Raw genomic sequence first — 22,820 nt, forward strand, 5'->3', positions numbered from 1 at the left:
GTTGGCCAGGCTGGTCTCCAACTCCTGACCTCAAGTGATCCACACGTCTTGGCTTCCCAAAGTGCTGAGATTACAGGTGTGAGCCACCGCACCCGGCCGCCTTACTCTTTTCCATGTATGAAATATTTCACAGGGCCGGGCGCGGTGGCTCAAGCCTGTAATCCCAGCACTTTGGGAGGCCGAGACGGGCGGATCACAAGGTCAGGAGATCGAGACCATCCTGGCTAACATGGTGAAACCCCGTCTCTACTAAAAATACAAAAAACTAGCCGGGCGAGGTGGCGGGCGCCTGTAGTCCCAGCTACTCCGGAGGCTGAGGCAGGAGAATGGCGTGAACCCGGGAGGCGGAGCTTGCAGTGAGCTGAGACCTGGCCACTGCACTCCAGCCTGGGTGACAGAGCGAGACTCCGTCTCAAAAAAAAAAAAAAAAAAAAAAAAGAAATATTTCACAGTTGGCCGGGCGCGGTGGCTCAAGCCTGTAATCCCAGCACTTTGGGAGGCCGAGGCGGGCGGATCACAAGGTCAGGAGATCGAGACCACAGTGAAACCCCGTCTCTACTAAAAATACAAAAAATTAGCCAGGCGCGGTGGCGGGCGCCTGTAGTCCTAGCTACTCAGGAGGCTGAGGCAGGAGAATGGCGTGAACCCAGGAGGCGGAGCTTGCAGTGAGCCGAGATCGCGCCACTGCACTCCAGCCTGGGCAACAGCGTGAGACTCCGTCTCAAAAAAAAAAAAAAAAAAAAAGAAATATTTCACAGTTAAAAACAAACAAAAAACACCGGTAGAAAAATTAATTTTAAGGCCGGGCGCGGTGGCTCAAGCCTGTAATCCCAGTACTTTGGGAGGCCGAGGCAGGTGGATCACAAAGTCAGGAGATCGAGACCATCCTGGCTAACATGGTGAAACCCCGTCTCTACTAAAAATACAAAAAACTAGCCGGGCGTGGTGGCGGGCGCCTGTAGTCCCAGCTACTCGGAGGCTGAGGCAGGAGAATGGCGTAAACCCGGGAGGCGGAGCTTGCAGTGAGCCGAGATCGCGCCACTGCACTCCAGCCTGGGTGGCACAGCAAGACTCCGTCTCAAAAAAAAAAAAAAAAAAAAAAAATTAATTTTAGCTAGGTGCAGCGGCTGGCTCATTTCTGTAATCCCAGCACATCAGGGGGCCGAGGCAAGTGGATCACCTGAGGTCAGGAGTTAGAGACCAGCCTGGTACAATGTGGTGAAACCCCATCTCTACTAAAAATACAAGAATTAGCCGGGCGTAGTGGTGGGCGCCTGTAATCCCAGCTACTCAGGAGGCTGAGGCAGGAGAATTACTTGAACCTGGGAGGTGGAGGTTGCAGTGAGCCGAGATCACGCCACTGCACTCCAGTCTGGGCGACAGAGCAACACTATCTCCAAAAAAAAAAAAAAATTCAATTCCAAGATAAGCTAAGTACTTCTCTAGTGAAACTACTTTTAACCACCATTCTTTTTTTTTTTTTTTTTTTTTTTTTTGAGACGGAGTCTTGCTCTGTCACCCAAGCTGGAGTGCAGTGGTACTATCTTGGCTCACAGCAACCTCTGCCTCCCAGGTTGAAGCGATTCTCCTGCCTCAGTCTCTTGAGCAGCTGGGACTGCAGGCACACACCACCACGCCCAGTTAATTTTTTATAATTTAGTAGAGATGGGGTTTCTTTTCTTTTTTTTTTTTTAGACGGAGTCTCACTCTGTCGCCCACGCTGGAGTGCAGTGGCCAGATCTCAGCTCACTGCAAGCTCCGCCTCCCAGGTTTATGCCATTCTCCTGCCTCAGCCTCCTGAGTAGCTGGGATTACAGGCGCCCGCCACCGCGCCCGGCTAGTTTTTTGTATTTTTTTTTAGTAGAGACGGGGTTTCACCGCGTTAGCCAGGATGGTCTTGATCTCCTGACCTCGTGCTCCGCCCGTCTCGGCCTCCCAAAGTGCTGGGATTACAGGCTTGAGCCACCGCGCCCAGCCTAGAGATGGGGTTTCACCATGTTGCCCAGGCTAGTCTCAAACTCCTGAGTTCAGGCAATCCACCTGCCTTGGCCTCCCAAGGTGCTAGGATTACAGGCGTGAACCAGCCACTGCACCTAGCTAAAATTACACGCCCAGCCAGTAACCACCATTCTTTATCACTGACCAGCATTTAACGCCAAGGTCCCCTTCCTTCTGTCCCTGGGCTTTCAGGGCATCACTAATGGCTCCTCCTCCTATGCTTGTGGCTGCCACTCCTTCCACAGCTTCTCTTCCTCTACTTATTCCTGTTCTGCCTGCTCATTCTGTGTGATCCTATCTAAGCTGAGATTCCCAAATCTATGTGTATTCAGCCCTTACCTCTCTTCTCAATAACAAACCCATCAGATTGCTGAATACCACCTAGCTTCCAGAAGGTACCTCAAAGAAAGATTCTTTCTGTTGAAAAGAATCACCCCCCACCCTGATCCCTTTCTCTTCTCTCAAAGGTACCACTCAATCCTCTCTGAAGTCATCATACCTCTTCCCTCACCTTCTATGTGCCACTTTACATTCCTATGGCATTTGACCTTGGCTCAGCTTCTCAGGGTCCCTCTCTAGTAACAGAGAATTAGTCCTTCAGATCTTTCCCCACCCAGAGCAGTTTCTCAAAAGTAAAACTCATCAGTTCTCCTTTTAAAATTTGACAGTTCTCTTTTTAAAAACCTTAGATGGCTCCCATTGTTAAACTCATTTACAAGGCACAGGAGGCCCTTTACAAGTTGGCTTTATCTTCCCTTCCTAGGTTCCCGCCCATCATTTACATTAATTATAACTGTGTCTTTACCAGCAGGCACTGCCACCACCTCTTCTACCTCGTATACTTGTTCTCATCCTTAAAGAATCAGTTGAAGGCCGGGTGCAGTGGCTCATGCCTGTAATCCCAGCACTTTGGGAGGCCAAGACGGGCGGATCACGAGGTCAAGAGATCGAGACCATCCTGGCTAACACGGTGAAACCCCGTCTCTACTAAAAAAAATACAAAAAACTAGCCGGGCGGGGTGGCGGGCGCCTGTAGTCCCAGCTACTCGGGAGGCTGAGGCAGGAGAATGGCATAAACCCGGGAGGCGGAGCTTACAGTGAGCTGAGATCCGGCCACTGCGCTCCAGCCTGGGCCGCAACAGAGCAAGACTCCTCTCAAATAAAAAAAAGAATCAGTTGAAGAGCATCTCCTCTTTCAAGCCTTTCCCCACCTCTCAGGTACAGTTGATGACCTTTGCTTTTAAGCTGTCATGGCATTCTATTTTAATTTTTTCAATAGACCAAGCTTCTCAAAGACAAAAAACAAAAACAAAAACATGGTTTACTTCCAGTAGATGCCAAGAGTCTAGCAGTGAGTTTTGGTATATAGTAGGCCTCCATATATCAAAGAAATTCCCTTTCCAATTTCCCTCCTTTTTTGTTTCCGAAAGCATAAAAGCTCGGATATTTGAATTACCTAACTATGGTTTAATTCTATCAGAAAATTGGTGTGACAGAATTCGAATACTGTTGAGTGTGCCTTCAAAGCCTCTTCTCACGTTCATTCCAGGTGAGTTGCTATGTGCCTAGTGGCCCCACCTAACCTGTTATGATTTTAGCTCAGATTCAACTCAAGTTAATCTGAATTCCCCACTAATAGGCTGTGTCCCCTTTTACTTATCTGAAATAATTAAAATAATGTTTTTGTTTTTTGTTTTTCCGAGACGAAGTGTTACTCTGTTGCCCAAACTGGAGTGCAGTGGCGCAATCCTGGCTCACTGCAACCTCAGGCTCCCTGGTTCAAGCGATTCTCCTGTCTCAGCCTCCAGAGTAGCTGGGACTACAGGTGCATGCCACCACACCCAGTTAATTTTTGTAGTTTTAGTAGAGACGGAGTTTCACCATGTTGGCCAGGATGGTCTTGATCTCCCGACCTCGTGATCCGCCCGCCTCGGCCTCCCACAGTGCTGGGATTACAGGTGTGAGCCACCACGCCCGGCTGGGAACACAACTCTTAACTGGACAAGATTCCATTCTCAGCATAAGCATAGTGTTCTTGGTTTTTTTGTTTGTTTTTTTGGAGAGAGTCTCCCTCTGTCATCCAGGATGGAGTCCAGCTGCACGATCTTGGCTCACTGCAACTTCCACCCCCACCCAACCCCTCCTCGGTTCAAGTGATTCTCCTGCCTTAGCCTCCCGAGTAGCTGGGACTACAGGCGCACGCCACCATGCCCGGTTAATTTTTTGCATTTTAGTAGAGACGGGGTTTCACCACGTTGCCCAGGCTGGTCTCAAACTCCTGCACTCAGGCAATCCGCCCGCCTTGGCCTCCTAAAGTGCTGGGATTACAGGTGTGAGCCACTGTGCCCGGCCATGTTCTTGTATTTTATCTGAATCAAATTCATATGATTTTAACCACTGGTCAGGAGAAATGCAAAGGGGTTTATTCACAGTGTTGAATTCTATGCTGATTAAAATTACTGGCAATCCTTTCCCCTATTCCCAATTATGGAAGTCTAGACTTGAGTTCTTAAATATTTAGAACAGGGGATGTAAGGAGGAGGCACAACCATGCTTGTTTCCTCCTGTCCCTTCAGGGATTGGCTTCTACTTCACAGGTGTGTGAGGCTCCTTTTCTGGGCTCTCAGGTTAGACTAAGCACCCTTTCTCGGTTCTCCCACAGCTGCTTTACCATGCATGGAAATTAAACACATACAACTTACATTCATTCGTTTATTCATTTTTTGAGACAAAGTCTGGCTCTGTTGCCCAGGCTGAAGTGCAGTGGCACGATCATAGCTCACTGCAGCCTCGACCTCCCAAGCTCAAGCAATCCTTCCACTTCAGCTTCCCAAGTAGCTGGGACTTAAAGGCACATGATACCATGCTCAGCTAATTTTTAAATTTTTTTATAGGAATGGGGTCTCACTATCTTGCCAGGGCTGGTCTCAAACTCCTGGGCTCTAGCGATCCTCCTGCCTTAACCTCCCGAAGTGCTGGGATTACAGTCATGAGCCACCAAGCACGGCTGACATTTTATTTATTTTTTTTAGTAGCCAGGCGCAGTGGCTCACGCCTGTAATCCCAGCACTTTGGGAGGCTAAGGCAGGCAGATCCCCTGAGGTTAAGAGATAGAAACCATCCTGCTCAACATGGTGAAATCCCATCTCCACTAAAAATACAAAAATTAGCCGGGTGTGGTAGCATGCACCTGTAGTCCCAGCTACTTGGGAGGCTGAGGCAGGAGAATCGCTTGAACCAGGGAGGCGGAGGTTGCAGTGAGCCAAAATCGCACCACCGCACTCCAGCCTGGAAACAGAGCAAGACTCCGTCTCAAAAGAAAAAAAAAAAAAAAAAACGCTGGGTGTGGTGGCTCATGCCTGTAATCCCAGCACTCTGGGAGGCCCAGGGGGCCAGATCATGAGGTCAGGAGACTGAGACCATCCTGGCTAACACAGTGAAACCCCATCTCTACTAAAAATACAAAAAGTTACCAGGGCGTGGTGGCGGGCACCTATAGTCCCAGCTACTTGGGAGGCTAAGGCAGAAGAATGGCATGAACCCAGGAGGCAGAGCTTGCAGTGAGCCAAGATCCCGCCACTGCACTCCAGCCTGGGCCACAGAGCAAGACTCCATCTCAAAAAGAGAAAAAAAAAAGTAACCAGTAAGCTCCTCAGAAGCATGATAGAGCTCTCTGATTCAATGTTGGTTCCATATTACTAGGTGCATGCAATGCCCAAAGTCTGCTGAGTACAATACATTATTTTCTTGAGGGGCCAACCTCCTTTAGTTTTTAATGGCAAAATTTTATTTCTTCTAATTTTTCTTTGTAGCCTGAATGTATCTATCGACAAATGGAAAATGTCAAACAAAGCAAGCTACCTTCTTAAGCATTCTGTTGTTAAACTGGAAACAACCCCTATTAAATAAAAAACATTAGAGCGGCCGGGCACGGTGGCTCAAGCCTGTAATCCCAGCACTTTGGGAGGCCGAGGCAGGCGGATCACAAGGTCAGGAAATCGAGACCACAGTGAAACCCCGTCTCTACTAAAAATACAAAAAATTAGCCGGGCGCGGTGGCGGGCGCCTGTAGTCCCAGCTACTCAGGAGGCTGAGGCAGGAGAATGGCGGGAACCCGGGAGGCGGAGCTTGCAGTGAGCCGAGATCGCGCCACTGCACTCCAGCCTGGGCAACAGCGTGAGACTCCGTCTCAAAAACAAAAACAAAAACAAAAACAAAACAAAAAAAAACATTAGAGCTAGGCCAGGTGCGGTGGTTCACACCTGTAATCCCAGCACTTTGGGAGGCCCAGGCAGGTGGATCACTTGAGGTCAAGAGCTCAAGACCAGCCTGGCCAACATGGTGAAACCCTGTCTCTACTAAAAATACAAAAATTAGCCAGGTGTGGCAGTGCATGCTGTAATCCCAGCTACTAGGGAGGATGAGGCAGGAGAATCTTAAACCCCAGAGGTGGAGGTGGCAGTGAGCCGAGATTACACCACTTCACTACAGCCTGGGGGACAGAGCAAGACTTGGTCTCAAAAAAAATATAAAGTGAAATGAAATCCATCATAGGAATATCACAAATACAAAAAGCAGTTAAAGATAAAAACACAGAAGATACAAAGTTACAAACATACCAAATCATCCCTTCTTCCCTTTCCCTTCATCCCCACCCACCAGCAAATCAATTTTATCTCCAAAATAGGCACCTCCAAGTCACAGTTCCACTGTCACTGTTAGTCACCATCATTTTGTAGCTGGATTACAATAACAGCCCCAGGTCACTCCTCTGCCTCAAATTCCTTCCTTGGAGCCCACAGCACTTTAAATAAAAACCCAATTCCTGACCTTGATCTTTATCTCCAAACTAATTTTTTATGTCCCCTTTCTCCTTTAAGAAACACACGCCCGAGCCAGATAGGGTGGCTCACATCCGTAATCCCAGCACTTTGGAGGCCAAGGCAGGTGGATCACAAGGTCAAGATATGGAGACCATCCTGGCCAACATGGTGAAACCCTGTCTCTAGTAAAAATACAAAAATTAGCCAGACATGGTGGCGGACACCTGTAGTCCCAGCTACTCAGGAGGCTGAGGTAGGAGAACCACTTGAACCCGGGAGGAGGAGGGTGCAGTGAGCCAAGATTGGGCCACTGCACTGTAGCCTGGCCACAGAGTGAGACCTCATCTTCCAAAAAAAAAGAGAAAGAAACAACACACTCCCAACACAATGGACTTTCTCACCTCAGGACATCTCCATAAGCTTTTCCCTAAACCTGGTAGGCTCTTCCCCTCCTCTCAAGCCAAGCCTTGCCTAGGCAGGGTTCTTCTTTACTCTTAGGTCTACTCTTAGGTCTTAGCGTCATGCTTTCTCCTACCACACCACCCCGGGTAGGTCCCTCCTGTTATAGTCCTTCAGCCTTGGTTTATTTCCTTCATAGCATTTATTAATCTTACTAGTACTTTATTTTTCTACTTTTCAGTCTGTCTTCTCCACTACAGTAGGAGTTCCACAGGGAGAAAGTATGTCTGTCACACATCTTTCCCAGTACCTACGCTGGGTCATAATTCTCTTATAAACATTTGAACAAAAATATAAAATTAAAAATTATGAAACGTTCCAATAAAAAGGATAAGACTATAACAATGCAAGCCACCAGTCCTTAAATTTCGAGTAGGACATTATTGTTACAAATTTTAGCTATGCAAGATAAACCAAAATATTAGCCAAGAGGTATTAAATTCTGGCTTTAAAAGCTCAGTTTTGATGCCTGAAAAGTCAAGCCACTAAATTTATCCTGTTTGGGATGTGAAGAAGCATTACACTGAGTTTTCCGTTTGGCAAGGCTCTAGTAGTCACTAGCTTTCTATAAAAGGCTAATAACATGTTAAGGCTAAGCCATGAAAACCAGGCTTGGGAGTGGCAATTCGAAGATTCAGTATAACAAAGTAAATTCAGTCAGTATCTAATTCAACCAGCATGGTGATCTCCTTCAGAGATACCTAGGAAAATGAAAAACTAAATTAAAGCAACAGGCCTGAGGCAGAGGGCACAGAGAAGGAGAAACAAAGCTGAACATGAGGGGGAGGGTCAGAGAAAGGCCCTATCATCTGTGAAGGGACTGGAACAACAGGTAGGATTTCAACAGACGGAGAGCGAGGTGTAGTTAAGGCAGTCAATGAAGAGCCAACAGCTGGAGCAAAGGTGCAAAGGTACAAAGGTATGAGTAAGGAAGGATGGCTACCAGGGAATAAGTGAGCAGCCTAGTAGAGCTGCAGTAAAGGAAGGACGAGAGGAGGCAAAAACAGAATTACATGCTTGTTCTCTAAGAAGACACATGCATGTATGGAAAATTTGGAGGCGATTCTGTGGATAGACAGAAGCAGCATACTTCTTTTCCTCCCTCTAGAAAGAGATTCAAGCCATTAACTCACTTTTTTTCTTTCTTTCTTTTTTTTTTTTTTTTTTTTTTTTTTTTTGAGACAGAGCCTCACTCTGTCGCCGGGCTATGCAGTGGCGCGATGTCGGCTCACTGCAACCTCCGCCTCCCGTGTTCAAGCAGTTCTCCTACCTCAGCCTCCCCAGGAGCTGGAATAACAGATGCCCGCCACTACGCCCAGCAAATATTTTGTATTTGTAGTAGAGACGGGGTTTCACCATGTTGGTCAGGCTGGTCTCGAACTCCTGACCTCGTGATTTGCCTGGCTCGGCTTCCCAAAATGCTGGGATTACTGGCGTGAGCTACCACACCCCACCATTAACTCGCTTTTTGAAACAGCTGTATCATTAGTATTCATCACCTCAACGTAAGTACATGCATGGCTTAATGAATGCCTGGTATTAATTATATAATTCACTCTCACAAACGAGATGAATAATTTATTCAATCATACTACAAATCTCACTACAGTGGGTTCTAAGATTCTCAACCCCTTAAATTGGAATTATATTGTGCTCAAAGTTGACTGCAACTATCAGCATCTGCCAGGAACCGCATGTTTCACCAATCAGATTCTTGGTGTCCTGGTCTTTGTTATACAGTATTTGATTTATAATCACTTTCTGCCCACTTTTAAAGTCCATGTAGTTCAGTAGTTAATCTTAAAGTCATTATACTATCATGGCTTCTTTTTCTATCTCTATCTCACTATGCAAACAGTTCGTGTCCTTAATTATAATAGCTTTTAATGTTTAAAGTTTAGAGTAATACCCGGTCGACAAATCCATAAAGTCATAAACATTTAACCCTGGAAAAACTGCATCAACACCCAATCCTTTTAAAACAGATGTTTAAGAAATGAACTGGCCAGTTTGTTACTTTAAAAATTCTAGGCAACTTTTCAACTCAAATTTGGGATAATTTAAATAAAAGAAACCTCTGATAAAATCAAAGTGTTACAGGGCAAACACAACAATAAAAACAAATCTTTGTTAAAATGCTTAAGGCAAATTAAAGCAACTAATCAATTAAAATAATGTATTTCACTTGGAAAAGAGACTACTTGGTCACTTTGCATTAATTTAAAAATAAGAGATACTAAGTCATTAGACTTAACACAAAAAGCACGTCTGAAATTGAACTACGATACAACTCAGTGTAATTCAAAAATTTTCCTTAATAACATTTTAGCCTAATTCCACCTTGGAAATTAATCAGACTAATCTCTGGCCTACTAATGGTCCTTGGGGAGAAAATATTAAATACATTTTCCAAAAAATATCCTCGCTGAAGCCAATGCACCTTATCTTTGTGATTAACGTACTATAAAAGTGGTGGTGTCTGGCCTGCTTCAAACTTGGCACCACAGTATCAAATATATAGTTTTGATATTTTGGTTTCATTTTGTCGACTGTTACAAAGGCTGCAGTCCTGGAGTTAACCTGGAGTTGAGAGATTTGGAGGGAGTACAAGAACCTGGGATAGTGTGCAAACTTGTGTGTACGTGCCTTTGGCGGGGAGGGGTAGGGCTTGGGTGGTGAGTGCTCGGCTATCTCCAGATTCTCAAAGAAGTCTATGGCTAAAAACGGTTTTTGGCCGGGTGCGGTGGCTCATGCCTGTAATCCCAGCATTTTGGGAGACCAAGGCAGGCGGATCATGAGGTCAAGAGATCGGGACCATCCCGGCCAACATGGTGAAACACCGTCTCTACTAAAAATACAAAAATTAGCTGGGCGTGGTGGCGTGCGCCTGTAGTCCCAGCTACTCGGGAGGGTGAGGCAGGAGAATAGCTTGAACCTGGGAGGCCCTCGGAGGTGGCATTGAGCCGAGATCGCACCACTGCACTTCAGCCTGGCGACTCCGTCTCAAAAAAAAGGTTTTTAGGAAAACCAGCAAATCCCTGCATCAGTATTACACCCAGAGAAAGTCACGAAAGGCAAAAAGCGTGCATTTTATGCCACCCCCGTTAAACATTTAAAACGCATCCTCCTGACATTGAGAAACAGCCTCATGAGGAAAACACAAAAAACAAAAACGCATCCTCTTATCCAGTGACCCAGATCCTGACACTAGCTTTCCATTAGGAAGGCCTTCTGGAAAATAATTTGGTTCAGAATGGGGGGAATATGGGTTCAAGCGCGCCCCACCCCCCTACACAAACACCCTTCGACCGACCCGGTTCTCGACCTTCCTCCGCGGTCGGGGCGGGCTCTCGCGTACCTGGGCGCGGGTTCGATGAGAGTGGTGGTGTCCAGGTAGTGGATCTTGTAAAACTCCAGCAGGGCCGGCAAATGGTCAAACTCCTGGTCCCCGATCTTAAAACGGCGGTTGGGCAGCGAGTTGATGATGTAGTGGGAGACCCGCGAGTTCTCGGACACCGACAGCACATAGTCCCCAGGGCAGGTGGAAGAATCGCGGACGAGGAACATACCGTGGCGCTGGCCCTGGAGCCGGGTCTGCGCCTCCTGGCGAGACACCGGCCCCATATACCAGGCGGAGCGGTCCGAGGAGTCGAACCTGGCAGAGGACATGGTGTCGGGCCGGGGACTCTGCGGCGGTAGGGGCGGCGGCTGTCCTCGCCTGCTCTGCACGCCTTAGCCCGGCAGACGGCTTTGGGGCCGAGGAAGGGCCTCTCGCACACCTCGAGGAGCGCTCAGAGGGCTGGGCCAGCACTTTCCTCTCGGCTCCAGGCCCGCAGCATCCTCCAACGCCGCCCGCCTGCTCCGGGGCCGCCTCACGGAGAGCCGCCCGGGAATGCAGGGCAGAGCCGGGGGGTCAGGGCACGCAAAGCCGAGCCGCAGCTGAGGCCACCCCGGGGTTCTCGGGCTGCTCGGCGTCCCAGGGGTACCTCCAGTGACTCCCGGCCTGGAACGCGCCGGCGTCGCAGCTCCACGGGTCTTCACCGACCCCCGCCGTCACACGAGGCACCGAACTCGAAGGAGCGTCGCGCCTCCGGGGTGGTTTTGCCCAGCTCGTTCCCAATAGCTACAGCAACAAAATGGCGGACGCGGGAGAAGCGGCAGCCACCTCCCCCTCCGCTCAGCGCGCTCCGTCTGCGCACGCGCGGAGCCCAGGCTCCCGGCGGCCGCCGGGGCCCTTCCGTGGCGTCACACAATGCTGCCAATGAGGAGCACCGTCACGACGATCTGGGTGGGCGCTGGTCGCGCCCGCTCCCGCGTTCCGGGAGGAGGCTGAAGAGGCGCCGGCGGTAGGCACTCTCTTCCTGGGCCGCTGCGCGCCGCTGGGGGCGCTGCGGCTGCCGGGTCTCCCAGCGCTGGCAGGAAAACAGCTGGAGGCGAGAGGGAGCGGCGTGTCGAAAACCTGCTTCTGGGAACAAAGCGTAACGTGCAGGCCGAATCGCGGGCCAGGGAGGCGTGGCACTGAGGCGACCTGGCCAGCCTAGGGGCCTGAGGGAGCTCAAGAAGTGACAGGTCACGATGGGCCGAGGTGGCCCAGTAAAGGGATGACCCCAGGGGCAGATGTGACTACCAGATAGGTGACTGAATGACTCAGTCCCCAGGTGGCTTGATAGGCTAAGGAAGCCCTAGTGGCTACGTGACCCGCTAAATGGAGAGAGAGGAGAGAGAAGGTGGGGGTTAGATTGACTCAATTAAGTAGTCAAGGCAGTCCACAATTGGGTAACCTGGCCATCCAGGGCTTTGAACTGTTGAAGGTAAAATGCAAACGCCTCTCGGGCGTGGCCCCGAGGCTTCGCCTGCCCTGGATTATGCCTGCTTCTCCCTATTTATTAATCCCTATTTGTTTTTGTTGTTTTCTATTTTTATTTATTTATTTATTTATTTATTTATTTATTTTGAGACGGAGTCTCGCTCTGTCCACAGGTTGGAGTGCAGGGGCGCGATCTCGGCTCACTGCAACCTCCGCCTGCCGGGTTCAGGCGATTCTCCTGCCTCAGCCTCCCGAGTAGCTGGGATTACAGCCATCCGCAGCCATGCCCTGCTAATTTTTGTATTTTTAGTAGAGACGGGGTTTCACCATGTTGGCCAGGCTGGTCTCAAACTCCTGACCTCAGGTGATCTGCTTGCCTCAGCTTCCCAAAGTGCTAGGATTACAGGCGTGAGCCACCGTGCCCGGCCTGTTTGTTTTATTTTGTTTTTGAGACAGGTTCTCCTTCTGTCACCCAGGTTGGAGTGCAGTGGAACTATCATGGCTCACTGCAGCCTTGATTTCTGCATCTCAAGGGATCCTCCCACCTCAGCCTTCCGAGTAGCTGGGACTACAGGCTCACGCTGCCATGCCCAGTTAATTTTTTTTTTATTTTAAATAGAGACGAAATCTCACTATGTTGCCCAGGCTCGTCTCAGACTCCTGAGCTCAAACAATCCTCCCCCTCAGCCAAGATGTGAGGCGCCCGGCCCAGCTATGTATGAAATAAGCTAATATATGCAAAGTGCTTAGAATAGTACCTGGCACATAAGCATCATATGAGTCTTCCATTATTATTATTCACTCGTTCCCTGGGCCTGTACCTTTATAGCCTAAAACCCTGAGCATACCCTCGGTGGGTGAGGGAGGAGAGAAAAATCTCCACTTCGTTTTCTAACTGCTTTTCACTGTCAGATTTACCACTTAATAATCACCTGCTCCTTGCCCAGCGTTTTTTCTGTTTTTTTGTTTTGTTTTGTTTTGTGACCGACTCTCTCTCTGTAGCCCAGGCTGGAGGAGTGTAGTGGCGCAATCTCGGCTCAGTGCAACCTCTGCCTCCTGGGTCCAGGTTCAAGCAATTCTCCTGCCTCAGCCTGCCGGGTAGGTGGGATTACAGGCACGCACTACCATGCGCAGCTAATTTTTATATTTTTGGTAGAGACAGGGTTTCACCATGTTGGCCAGGCTGGTTTCGAACTCCTGATCTCAAGCGATCCGCCCACCTTGACCTCCCAAAGTGCTGGGATTACAGGCGTGAGCCACTACCTGTAATCCCAGTGGTGACTTAAAATTATTTAATTTTTTGTAGAGATGAGGTCTCACTGTATTGCCCAGGCTAGTCTGGAACTGCTAGGCTCAAGTGATCCTCCCAGCTTGGCTTCCCAAAGTGTTGGGATTACAGGCGAGAGCCACTCGCCCAGCTACTCAACCAAATCTGACTTCCACCCATGCTTTGACTGAATTAGGCTTTTTGGGGTTTGTATTTATTTATTTATTTATTGAGACGGAGTCTCGCTCTGTTGCCCAGGCTGAAGTGCAGTGGCGCGATCTCTGCTCACCACAAGCTCCGCCTCCCAGGTTCACGCCATTCTCCTGCCTCAGCCTCCCGAGTAGCTGGGACTACAGGCGCCCGCCACCATGCCCGGCTAATTTTTTGTATTTTTGGTAGAGACAGGGTTTCACCATGTTAGCCAGAATGGTCTTGATCTCCTGACCTTGTGATCCGCCTGCCTCGGCCTCCCAAAGTGCTGGAATTACAGGCATGAGCCACCGCGCCCAGCCTTGTTTTGTTTTTAAAGACAGGTCTCTCTGTTGCTGACTCTGGTCTCAAATTCACAGGCTCAAGTAGCCCTCCTGCCTCAGCCTCCAAAGTAGCTGGGATTACAGATGTGAGCCACAGCAACCCACTCTCTGCCCTCTAAGTGTAGAGCCTCCTTCACCTCTCTATAATTTTTCCTTTAGTAGGCTAATAATCATCATGAAGCATTCAGGGGTCACATCTCTGGTGACTCCAAACACATATTCTAAAAGCAGAACCAAAACTGACCATACTCTCTGATTACTATGTATACACTGTGGTCACAGCCTAAATTAATTTTTATCGCATTCTTTTGTAATTGTTTATAAATATTTTTCTCATCCCAATCTGAGCATCTTGAGGGCAGGCTGCTGTATATTATTTTTTCTGTTCCCAGTACCTAGCACATAATACATACTATTTTTTTTTTTGAGACGGGGTCTTACTCTGCCGCCCAGGCTGGAGTGTAGTGGTGCAATCTCAGCTCACTGCAACCTCCGCCTCCCAGGTTCAAGTGATTCTCCTGCTTCAGCCTCCTGAGTAGTTGGGATTATGGGCACGCGCCATCATGCCTGACTAATTTTTGTATTTTTAGTAGAGAGGGGGTTTCACCATGTTAGCCAGGCTGGTCTCAAACTCCTGACCTCGTGATCTGCCCGCCTTGGCCTCCCAAAGTGCTGGGATTACAGGCGTGAGCCACCACGCCCAGCCAATACATAATATATGGTTTTTGAATGTAGATGGATAAAGATGGGAGGAAGCCAGAGAAAAATGAAAATTGAACATTAGCTGCTGACTCACTCCCTTTTCAGCAGCCCTCTTTACCTCATCTTTTCAGGGTGTACTATCTGTCTATATAAACTATCTGCTCCTGGCCAGGTGCAGTGGCTCACACCTGTAATCCCAGCATTTTGGGAAGGTGAAGCAGGTGGATCCTTTGAGGCAAGGAGTTAGAGACCAGCCTGGCCAACATTGCAAAACCCCATCTCTATTAAAAAAAAAAAAAAAAAAAAAAAAGTAAAAACATTCTTTTCTTCAAGATGGAGTCTCACTCTGTTACCCAGGCTGGAGTGCAGTGGCGTGATCTCGGCTCACTGCAACCTCTGCCTCTCTGGTTCAACCAATTCTTCCTGCCTCAGCCTCCTGAGTAGCTGGGACTACAGGCGCGTGGCACCATGCCTGGCTAATTTTTGTATTTTTTAGGAAAGACGGAGTTTCACCATATTGGCCAGGCTGATCTCAAACTCCTAACCTCGCAACCCACCCACCTTGGCCTCCCAAAGTGCTGGGATTACAGGCGTGAGCCACCACACTCAGCCAATGTAAAAACATTTTAAAAGTAAACTCTCTGCTCTCTATTTTCCTTAAATAAACCCTCTTTTTAGAAAAAATAAAAAGAAGGTCAGGCACTGTGGTTCACACCTGTAATCCCAGCACTTTGCAAGGCCAAGGCCGGCAGATCACTTGAGGTCACGAGTTCAAGACCAGCCTGGCCAACATAGTGAAACCCTGTGTCTACTAAAAATACCAAAATTAGCCAAGCATGGTGGTGCTCACCTATAGTCCCAGCTACTCAGGAGGCTGAGACAGGAGAATTGCTTGAACCTGGGAGGCAGAGGTTGCAGTGAGCTGGGATCATGCCACTGCACTCCAGCCTGGGTGACAGAGCAACACACCGTCTCAAAAAAAAAAGAACCAAATATCTCTCATTTTGCTTCTAAATACTCCAGAGGGGAATAAAGTGTGGGTTAGATAAAAGTGAAACAAGAATGGCCATGTGTGACTGATAATTATTGAAACCAGGTGGCATGATGTGAGGGTAAGGTTAATTATATTCTTTTTTTTTTTTTTTTTTTTTTTTGAGACGGAGTCTCGCTCTGTCGCCCAGGCTGGAGTGCAGTGGCCGGATCTCAGCTCACTGCAAGCTCCGCCTCCCGGGTTCGGGCCATTCTCCTGTCTCAGCCTCCTGAGTAGCTGGGACTACAGGTGCCCGCCACCTCGCCCGGCTAGTTTTTTGTATTTCTTAGTAGAGACGGGGTTTCACCGTGTTAGCGAGGATGGTCTCGATCTCCTGACCTAGTGATCCGCCCGTCTCGGCCTCCCAAAGTGCTGGGATTACAGGCTTGAGCCACCGCGCCCGGCCAATACTTTTATATATGTTTGGAATTTGTCATAATAACATTTTTCTAAAAGATACTTTCCTTTATTTTTCCTTAGCACAGTTGAGACAAGCATAAAATAAACTTTCCAGGCTGGGCATGGTAGCTCATGCCTGTAGTCCCAGCACTTTGGGAGGCCAAGGCGGGTAGATCACTGAGCCCAGGTGTTGAAGTCCCAGCTACTCAGGAGGCTGAGGTGAGGGGATTACCTGAGCCCAGGAGTCGCGGCTGCGGTAAGCCTTGATTGTGCCACTGCACCTCAGCCTAGGCAACAGAGCGAGACAGACCCTGTCAAAAACATTCCAAAAAAAGTTCCTAAATGCTGAGATAACAAAACAGCAATGAGTAGAGAAACAGAAAGAAACCATTAAAAAAGCTGTAACATATAGATTTGTGATTCTTCCTTAGCTTGCATATTCCCAGGGTTTCTAGATGGTATTATGCTTAAACTCCTGTCTTCTAAAATAATTACAATCGCCGGGCCGGCTGTGGTGGCTCACGCCTGTAATCCCAACACTTTGGGAGGCCAAGTCAGGCAGATCAGCTGAGGTCAGGAGTTCAAGACCAGCCTGGCCAACATGGTGAAACCCCATCTCTACTAAAGACCAGGCATGGTGGCACATGCCTGTAGTCCCAGCTACTGGGGAGGCTGAGGCAGGAGAATCGCTTGAGCCCAGGAGGCGGAGGTTGCAGTGAGCCGAGATCGCACCACAGCTCTCCATCCTTAGTGACAGAGTAAGACTCCGTATCAAAAAGTAATAACTGGCCGGGCGCGGTGGCTCAAGCCTGTAATCCCAGCACTTTGGGAGGCCGAGGCGGGCGGATCACAAGGTCAGGAGATCGAGACCACAGTGAAACCCCGTCTCTACTAAAAATACAAAAAATTAGCCGGGCGCGGTGGCAGGCGCCTGTAGTCCCAGCTACTCAGGAGGCTGAGGCAGGAGAATGGCGTGAACCCGGGAGGCGGAGCTTGCAGTGAGCCGAGATCGCGCCACTGCACTCCAGCCTGGGCAACAGTGTGAGACTCCGTCTCAAAAAAAAAAAAAAAAAAAAAAGTAATAACTACAGTTGCTACGTGTGGTGGTTCATGCCTGTAAACACAACACTTTGGAAGTTTGAGGCAGGTGGAGTGCTTGAGCCTAGGAGGTTGAAGCTGCAGTGAGCCCCGGATCATGCCACTGTATTCCAGCCTGGGTGACACAGTGAAACTGTGTCTCTTAAAAAAAAAAAAAAGATAATTACAATCTAGATTCAAAATGACAAATATTTTTGAGCAACTTGTCTGGATTCTTTACTTCCTAGCCCTGACACTGCAGAGAGGCCACAATTTTGGGACCCCGCTATTGGCTCTGTTCTTCCTGCCTGGGCAGGCTCAACCCTTTGGGTGATGGTCAGGGCCTGGCAGTCTCCCTAGATTGCTGCCTTACTGAAGGCACCAGAACAACCTTTTGTCCCATCTTCCTGCCCTTCTCTTTTTCAGCAATGATGCTAAGGGTAGAAGTGTGAAAATGTAGATGCACAATTACATGATATGTTTACTGTGGTAACTCAGAGCATCTCAGCAGTCCTCGGATGCTCTCTACACAAGGACTGGTCAATCTCTTCCATTTGTACTGCATTTACTAACCTAAATCATTGAGTTCTTCGCCTCCTGTGCAAGAAATTTTCTCTCATTAGTTCTCAGCCACTGTTCCATGTTTTACATATATTTCTAAGTTTATTTCCCTAAATGAAAAAATCTCATTGAGGATTTTCTTTTTTCTTTTCTACTACTTTGCTACTGTAATACTTAGAAAATAATGTTCATGTCCAGGCCTGGTGGCTCACACCTATAATCCCAGCACTTTGGGAGGTCAAGGAGGGTGGATCACCTGGGGTCAGGAGTTCAAGACCAGCCTGGCCAACATGGCAAAACCCCATTTTACTGAAAATAACAAAAATTAGCTGGGTGTGGTAGCGCACGCCTGTAATCCCAGCTACTAGGGAGGCTGAGGCTGGAGAATCGCTTGAACCTGAGAGGCGGAGGTTGCAGTGAGCCAAGATCCTGCCACTGCATTCCATCCTGAGTGACAGAGCGAGACTCTGTCTCAAAAAAAAAAAAAAAAAAAAGAAGCAGCAGCTAGACTGGGCATGGTGGCTCACACTTGTAATCCCAAAACTTTGGGAGGCCGAGGCGGGTGGATCACGAGGTCAGGAGTTCAAGACCAGCCTGGCCAACATGGTGAAATCCCGTCTCTACTAAAAATACAAAAATTAGCCAGGTGTGGTGGCGGGCGACTGTAATCCCAGCTACTTGGGAGGCTGAGGCAGGAGGATCGCTTGAGCACAGGAAACAGAGGTTGCAGTGAGGCCAGATAGCACCACTGCACTCTATCCTGGGTGACAGAGCAAGACTCTGTCTCAAAAAAAAAAAGGCTTGGCGTGGTGGCTCACGCCTGTAATCCTAGCACTGTGAGAGGCCGAGGCGGGCGGATCACTAGGTCAGATCAAAACCATCCTGGCTAACATGGTGAAACCCTGTCTCTACTAAAAATTAAAAAAAAAAAAAACAGTAGCCAGGCGTGGTGGGGGGCACCTGTAGTCCCAGCTACTTGGGAGTCTGAGGCAGGAGAATGGTGTGAACCTGGGAGGTGGAGCTTGCAGTGAGCCGAGATTGCGCCACTGCACTCCAGCCTGGGCAACAGAGCAAGGCTCTGTCTCAAAAAAAAAAAATTAGGGCCGGGCGCGGTGGCTCACGCCTGTAATCCCAGCACTTTGGGAGGCCGAGACGGGCGGATCACAAGGTCAGGAGATCGAGACCATCCTGGCGAACCCGGTGAAACCCCGTCTCTACTAAAAAATACAAAAAACTAGCTGGGCGAGGTGGCGGGCGCCTGTAGTCCCAGCTACTCGGGAGGCTGAGGCAGGAGAATGGCGTGAACCCGGGAGGCGGAGCTTGCGGTGAGCTGAGATCCGGCCACTGCACTCCAGCCTGGGTGACAGAGCGAGACCCCGTCTCAAAAAAAAAAAAATTAGCCAGGACTGGTGGTGAGTGTCTGTAGTCCTAGCTACTTGGGAGGCTGAAGCAGGAGAATTGCTTGAACCTGGGAAGCAGAGGTTGCAGTGAGCTGAGATCGCGCCCCTGCACTCCAGCCTGGGCGACAGAGCGAGACATGGCCAGGTGTGGTGGCTCACTCCTATAATCCAAGCACTTTGGGAGGCCAAGGAGGGTGGATTGCTGGAGCTCAGGAGTTCAAGACCAGTCTGGGCAACATGGTGAAACCCCATGTCCACCAAAAATACAAAAACTAGCTGGATGTGGTGGCGTGCACCTATAGTACCAGCTGCTCAGGAGGTGGAGGTGGGAGGATGACTTGAGCCTGGGAGGTGGAAGTTGCTGTGAGCCAAGATCGCGCCCCTGCACTCCATCCTGGGTGACAGAGCCAGACCCTGTCTCGGATAATAAGAATAATAATGTTCGGCTGGGCACCGTGGCTCACTCCTGTAATCCCAGCACTTTGGGAGGCTGAGGCAGGGGATCCCCTGAGGTCAGGAGCTGGAGACCAGCCTGGCCAACATAGTGAAACACGATCTCTACTAAAAATACAAAAAATAATCTGGCCCTGGTGGCAGGCATCTGTAATCCCAGCTACTCGGGAGGCTGAGACAGGAGAATCGCTTCAACCCATGAGGCGGAGGTTGCAGGTACCCAAGATTGTGCCATTGCAACAAGAGTGAAACTCTGTCTCAAAAAAACCCCCCAAAACAAAAATAATAATGTTCATATCCTTATCATAATATCAAATTAGTAATCACTTCCATCATGGGTTATATTCCTGATCTAGGCTAAGCTGCCATACCTGGAAATTCTGTTGACTGCCACAGAAAGCATGTCCAAGTGTTGTAAAGTGCGGTCATATTCCCCTTGCCATTTTCTCATGTACTTTCGTTTTGTCCTTAAAAGTAGTATGTCTACTTTCTTGTCACTTAGCTACTTCTGAACTGAAAGTCAAATTCTCTTGTCCTTGGATTTCAGAACCCTTTGGCATGTCATTTGTAAAGATCTGAGCAGGATGATCCTTCCACTAGGGAACACTGATTCCCTCTCACCCTTATCTCAAATAAACTAGTTCTATGCAACTCTTTGCACCAGGGGTCAGCAAACTTTTACTATAAAGGGCCAGATAGTAAATATGTTAAGTTTTGTGGACCAAGTGGCAAATCAAGGAAATTTATGTAAGTCAGTGTATAAGAAGAAAAATATTTTGCTGGCCGGGCGCGGTGGCTCAAGCCTGTAATCCCAGCACTTTGGGAGGCCGAGGCGGGTGGATCACGAGGTCAGGAGATCGAGACCATCCTGGCTAACATGGTGAAACCCTGTCTCTACTAAAAATACAAAAAACTAGCCGGGCGCGGTGGCGGGCGCCTGTAGTCTCAGCTACTCGGAGGCTGAGGCGGGAGAATGGCGTGAACCCGGGAGGCGGAGCTTGCAGTGAGCCGAGATCGCGCCACTGCACTCCAGCCTGGGTGACAGAGTGAGACTCCGTCTCAAAAAAAAAAAAAAAAAGAAAAGAAAAATATTTTGCTGCAAATTTTTTATACATTAAAGTATAAGAGCAATTGAGTATAATTTTTTTTGTAATCTATGTATAGTAGTGAGAAGAATGGGATTCATTTGTTTGGAATAACATTCTGCTTAATTGGGATTCAAAGTTAGTGTGCACTATTTAATGCTGAGTTTTTTTTATTTTTTTGAGACAGAGTCTCACCCTGGTCACCTAGGCTGGTGTGCAGTGGTGAGATCTTGGCTCACTGTAGACCGCCCATCTGGGCTCAGGTGTTTCTCATTCACCAGTGTGAGGGGAGAGCGTAGGAAAAACGTTTGTTTGTTTGTTTGTTTTTTGTGTCAGGTTCTGGCTCTGTCACCCAGGCTGGTATGAAATGGTAATGGCGCGATCTTGGCTCACTGCAGCTTCAATCTCCTGGGCTCAAGCGATCCTCCCTCCTTAGCCTCCCAAGTAATTGGGACCATAGATGTGCACCACCATGCCAGGCCAATTTTTAAATTTTTTATAGAGACGGGGTCTTGCTATGTTGCCCAGGCTATCTCAAACTCCTGGACTCAAGCAATCCACCCACCTCAGCCTCCCAGAGTGCTGGGATTACAGGCATGAGTCACCATGTCTGGCCCTAAATGCTGAGCTGTTAATGCTGATCTATAATGAAATTTTACATACTTCATATTTGAAAATGTATTTTCCTCATTTATATATATAGTGATGAGTCAAAAAAAAAAAAACCTTAAAAAAAAAAGAAAATGTCTTTCACCTAGATAGCATTGGCAATACTAATGCCAGTCCATGAGCATATGATTTTAATTGAGTATATTCATTGTTGGAAGGCATTTATAGAATTCTATTAGATTCTTCTCTTGGTATTTGCCTGTTATTGCAGAGTAACCACCTTCAATTGAAGGTTAGGTAGCAGCTACTCAATCTCACAATTAAATGGGTTTTGAAATATGTGAAATTCTATTACACTTGGCATCAAGATCTAGAAATTGCCTCTGCAACTGTAGTTTGAGCTGAGATGTCTCTGCTGCAAATTTGTGTAGGAATAGAGATTGTGCTTCCTGTTTTACCTTTTGACAGCACAAGAAGTATTTAAAGCACTTAAGGCTGGGCACAGTGGCTCATGCTTGTAATCCCAGTACTTTGAGAGGCCAAGGCAAGAGGATCATTTCAGCCAGGAGTTCAAGACCAGCTTGGGCAACATAGCGAAACCTTGTCTCCACACAAAAAAATTTAAAAATTGGCCAGGCGTGATGGCTCACGCCTGTAATCCCAACACTTTGGGAGGCCTTGGCAGGTAGATCACTTGAGGCCAGAAGTTCGATACCAGCCTGACAAACATGGTAAAACCCCATCTCTACTAAAAATACAAAAATTATCCAGGTGTGGTGACACCCGCCTATAATCCTAGCTACTCGAGAGGCTGAGGCACAAGAATCGCTTGAACCTGGGAGGCGGAGGTTGCGGTGAGCTGAGATCGCGCCGCTTCACTCCAGCCTGGGTGACAGAGTGAGACTGGTCTCAAAAAAAAAAAAAAAAAAAAAAAATTAAAAATTAGCCTAGCTTGGTTGTGTGTGCCTGTGATCATAGCTACTTGGGAGGATGAGATAGGAGGATTGCTTGGGCCCAGGAGTTCAAGGCTGCAGTGAACTACGATTGTGCCACTGCGCTCTGGCCTGGGCGACAGAGGGAGACCCTGTCTCAAAACAAAACAAAATAAAGCAGCTTAACATTACTTGTTTTCTTTTCTTCTTTTTTTTTTTTTTTTTTTTGAGACAAAGTCTTGCCCTGTTGCCCAGACTGGAGTGCAGTGGCACAATCTCAGCTCACTACAACCTTTACCTCCCAGACTCATGCAATTCTTGTGTCTCAGCCTTCCAAGTAGCTGGAATTACAGGCACATGCCACTGCATCTGGCTAATTTTTGTGTTGTTTAGTAGAGACAGAGTTTCGCCGTGTTGTCCAGACTAGTCTTGAACTCCTGGCCTCAAGTGATCCACCTGCCTCAGCCTCCCAAAGTGCTGGGAATACAGGTGTCAGCCACCACGCCTGGCCTTAACATTAGTTGTGATTTAAAACAGTTAGTTATCATTGACTTTGCTACAGTATGTATTTTGTGTATAAGCACTTTTTTGCCCTGTAATTTTAGGTTTAATTCATTTTTTTTTTTTTTTTTTTTTGAGATGAGGTCTTGCTCTGTCGCCCAGGCTGGAGTGCAGTGGCACCATC

General features: G+C 48.1%; 1 protein-coding gene across 1 annotated transcript in view; it reads right to left on the reverse strand.

Moving 5' to 3' along the window:
• Window positions 1–10,986, reverse strand: part of LOC105480670 (CRK like proto-oncogene, adaptor protein) — a 43,180-nt gene extending 32,194 nt beyond the window's left edge. The window contains exon 1 of the mRNA XM_011739761.3: window positions 10,639–10,986. Within this exon, the coding sequence (XP_011738063.1) occupies window positions 10,639–10,949 (311 nt within the window). The 5' untranslated portion in view covers window positions 10,950–10,986. The remainder of the gene's footprint in view (window positions 1–10,638) is intronic.
• Window positions 10,987–22,820: the final 11,834 nt, after the last annotated feature.

This window comes from Macaca nemestrina, chromosome 15 (genome assembly GCF_043159975.1).
Source record: "Macaca nemestrina isolate mMacNem1 chromosome 15, mMacNem.hap1, whole genome shotgun sequence".
Lineage (NCBI taxonomy): Eukaryota > Metazoa > Chordata > Mammalia > Primates > Cercopithecidae > Macaca > Macaca nemestrina.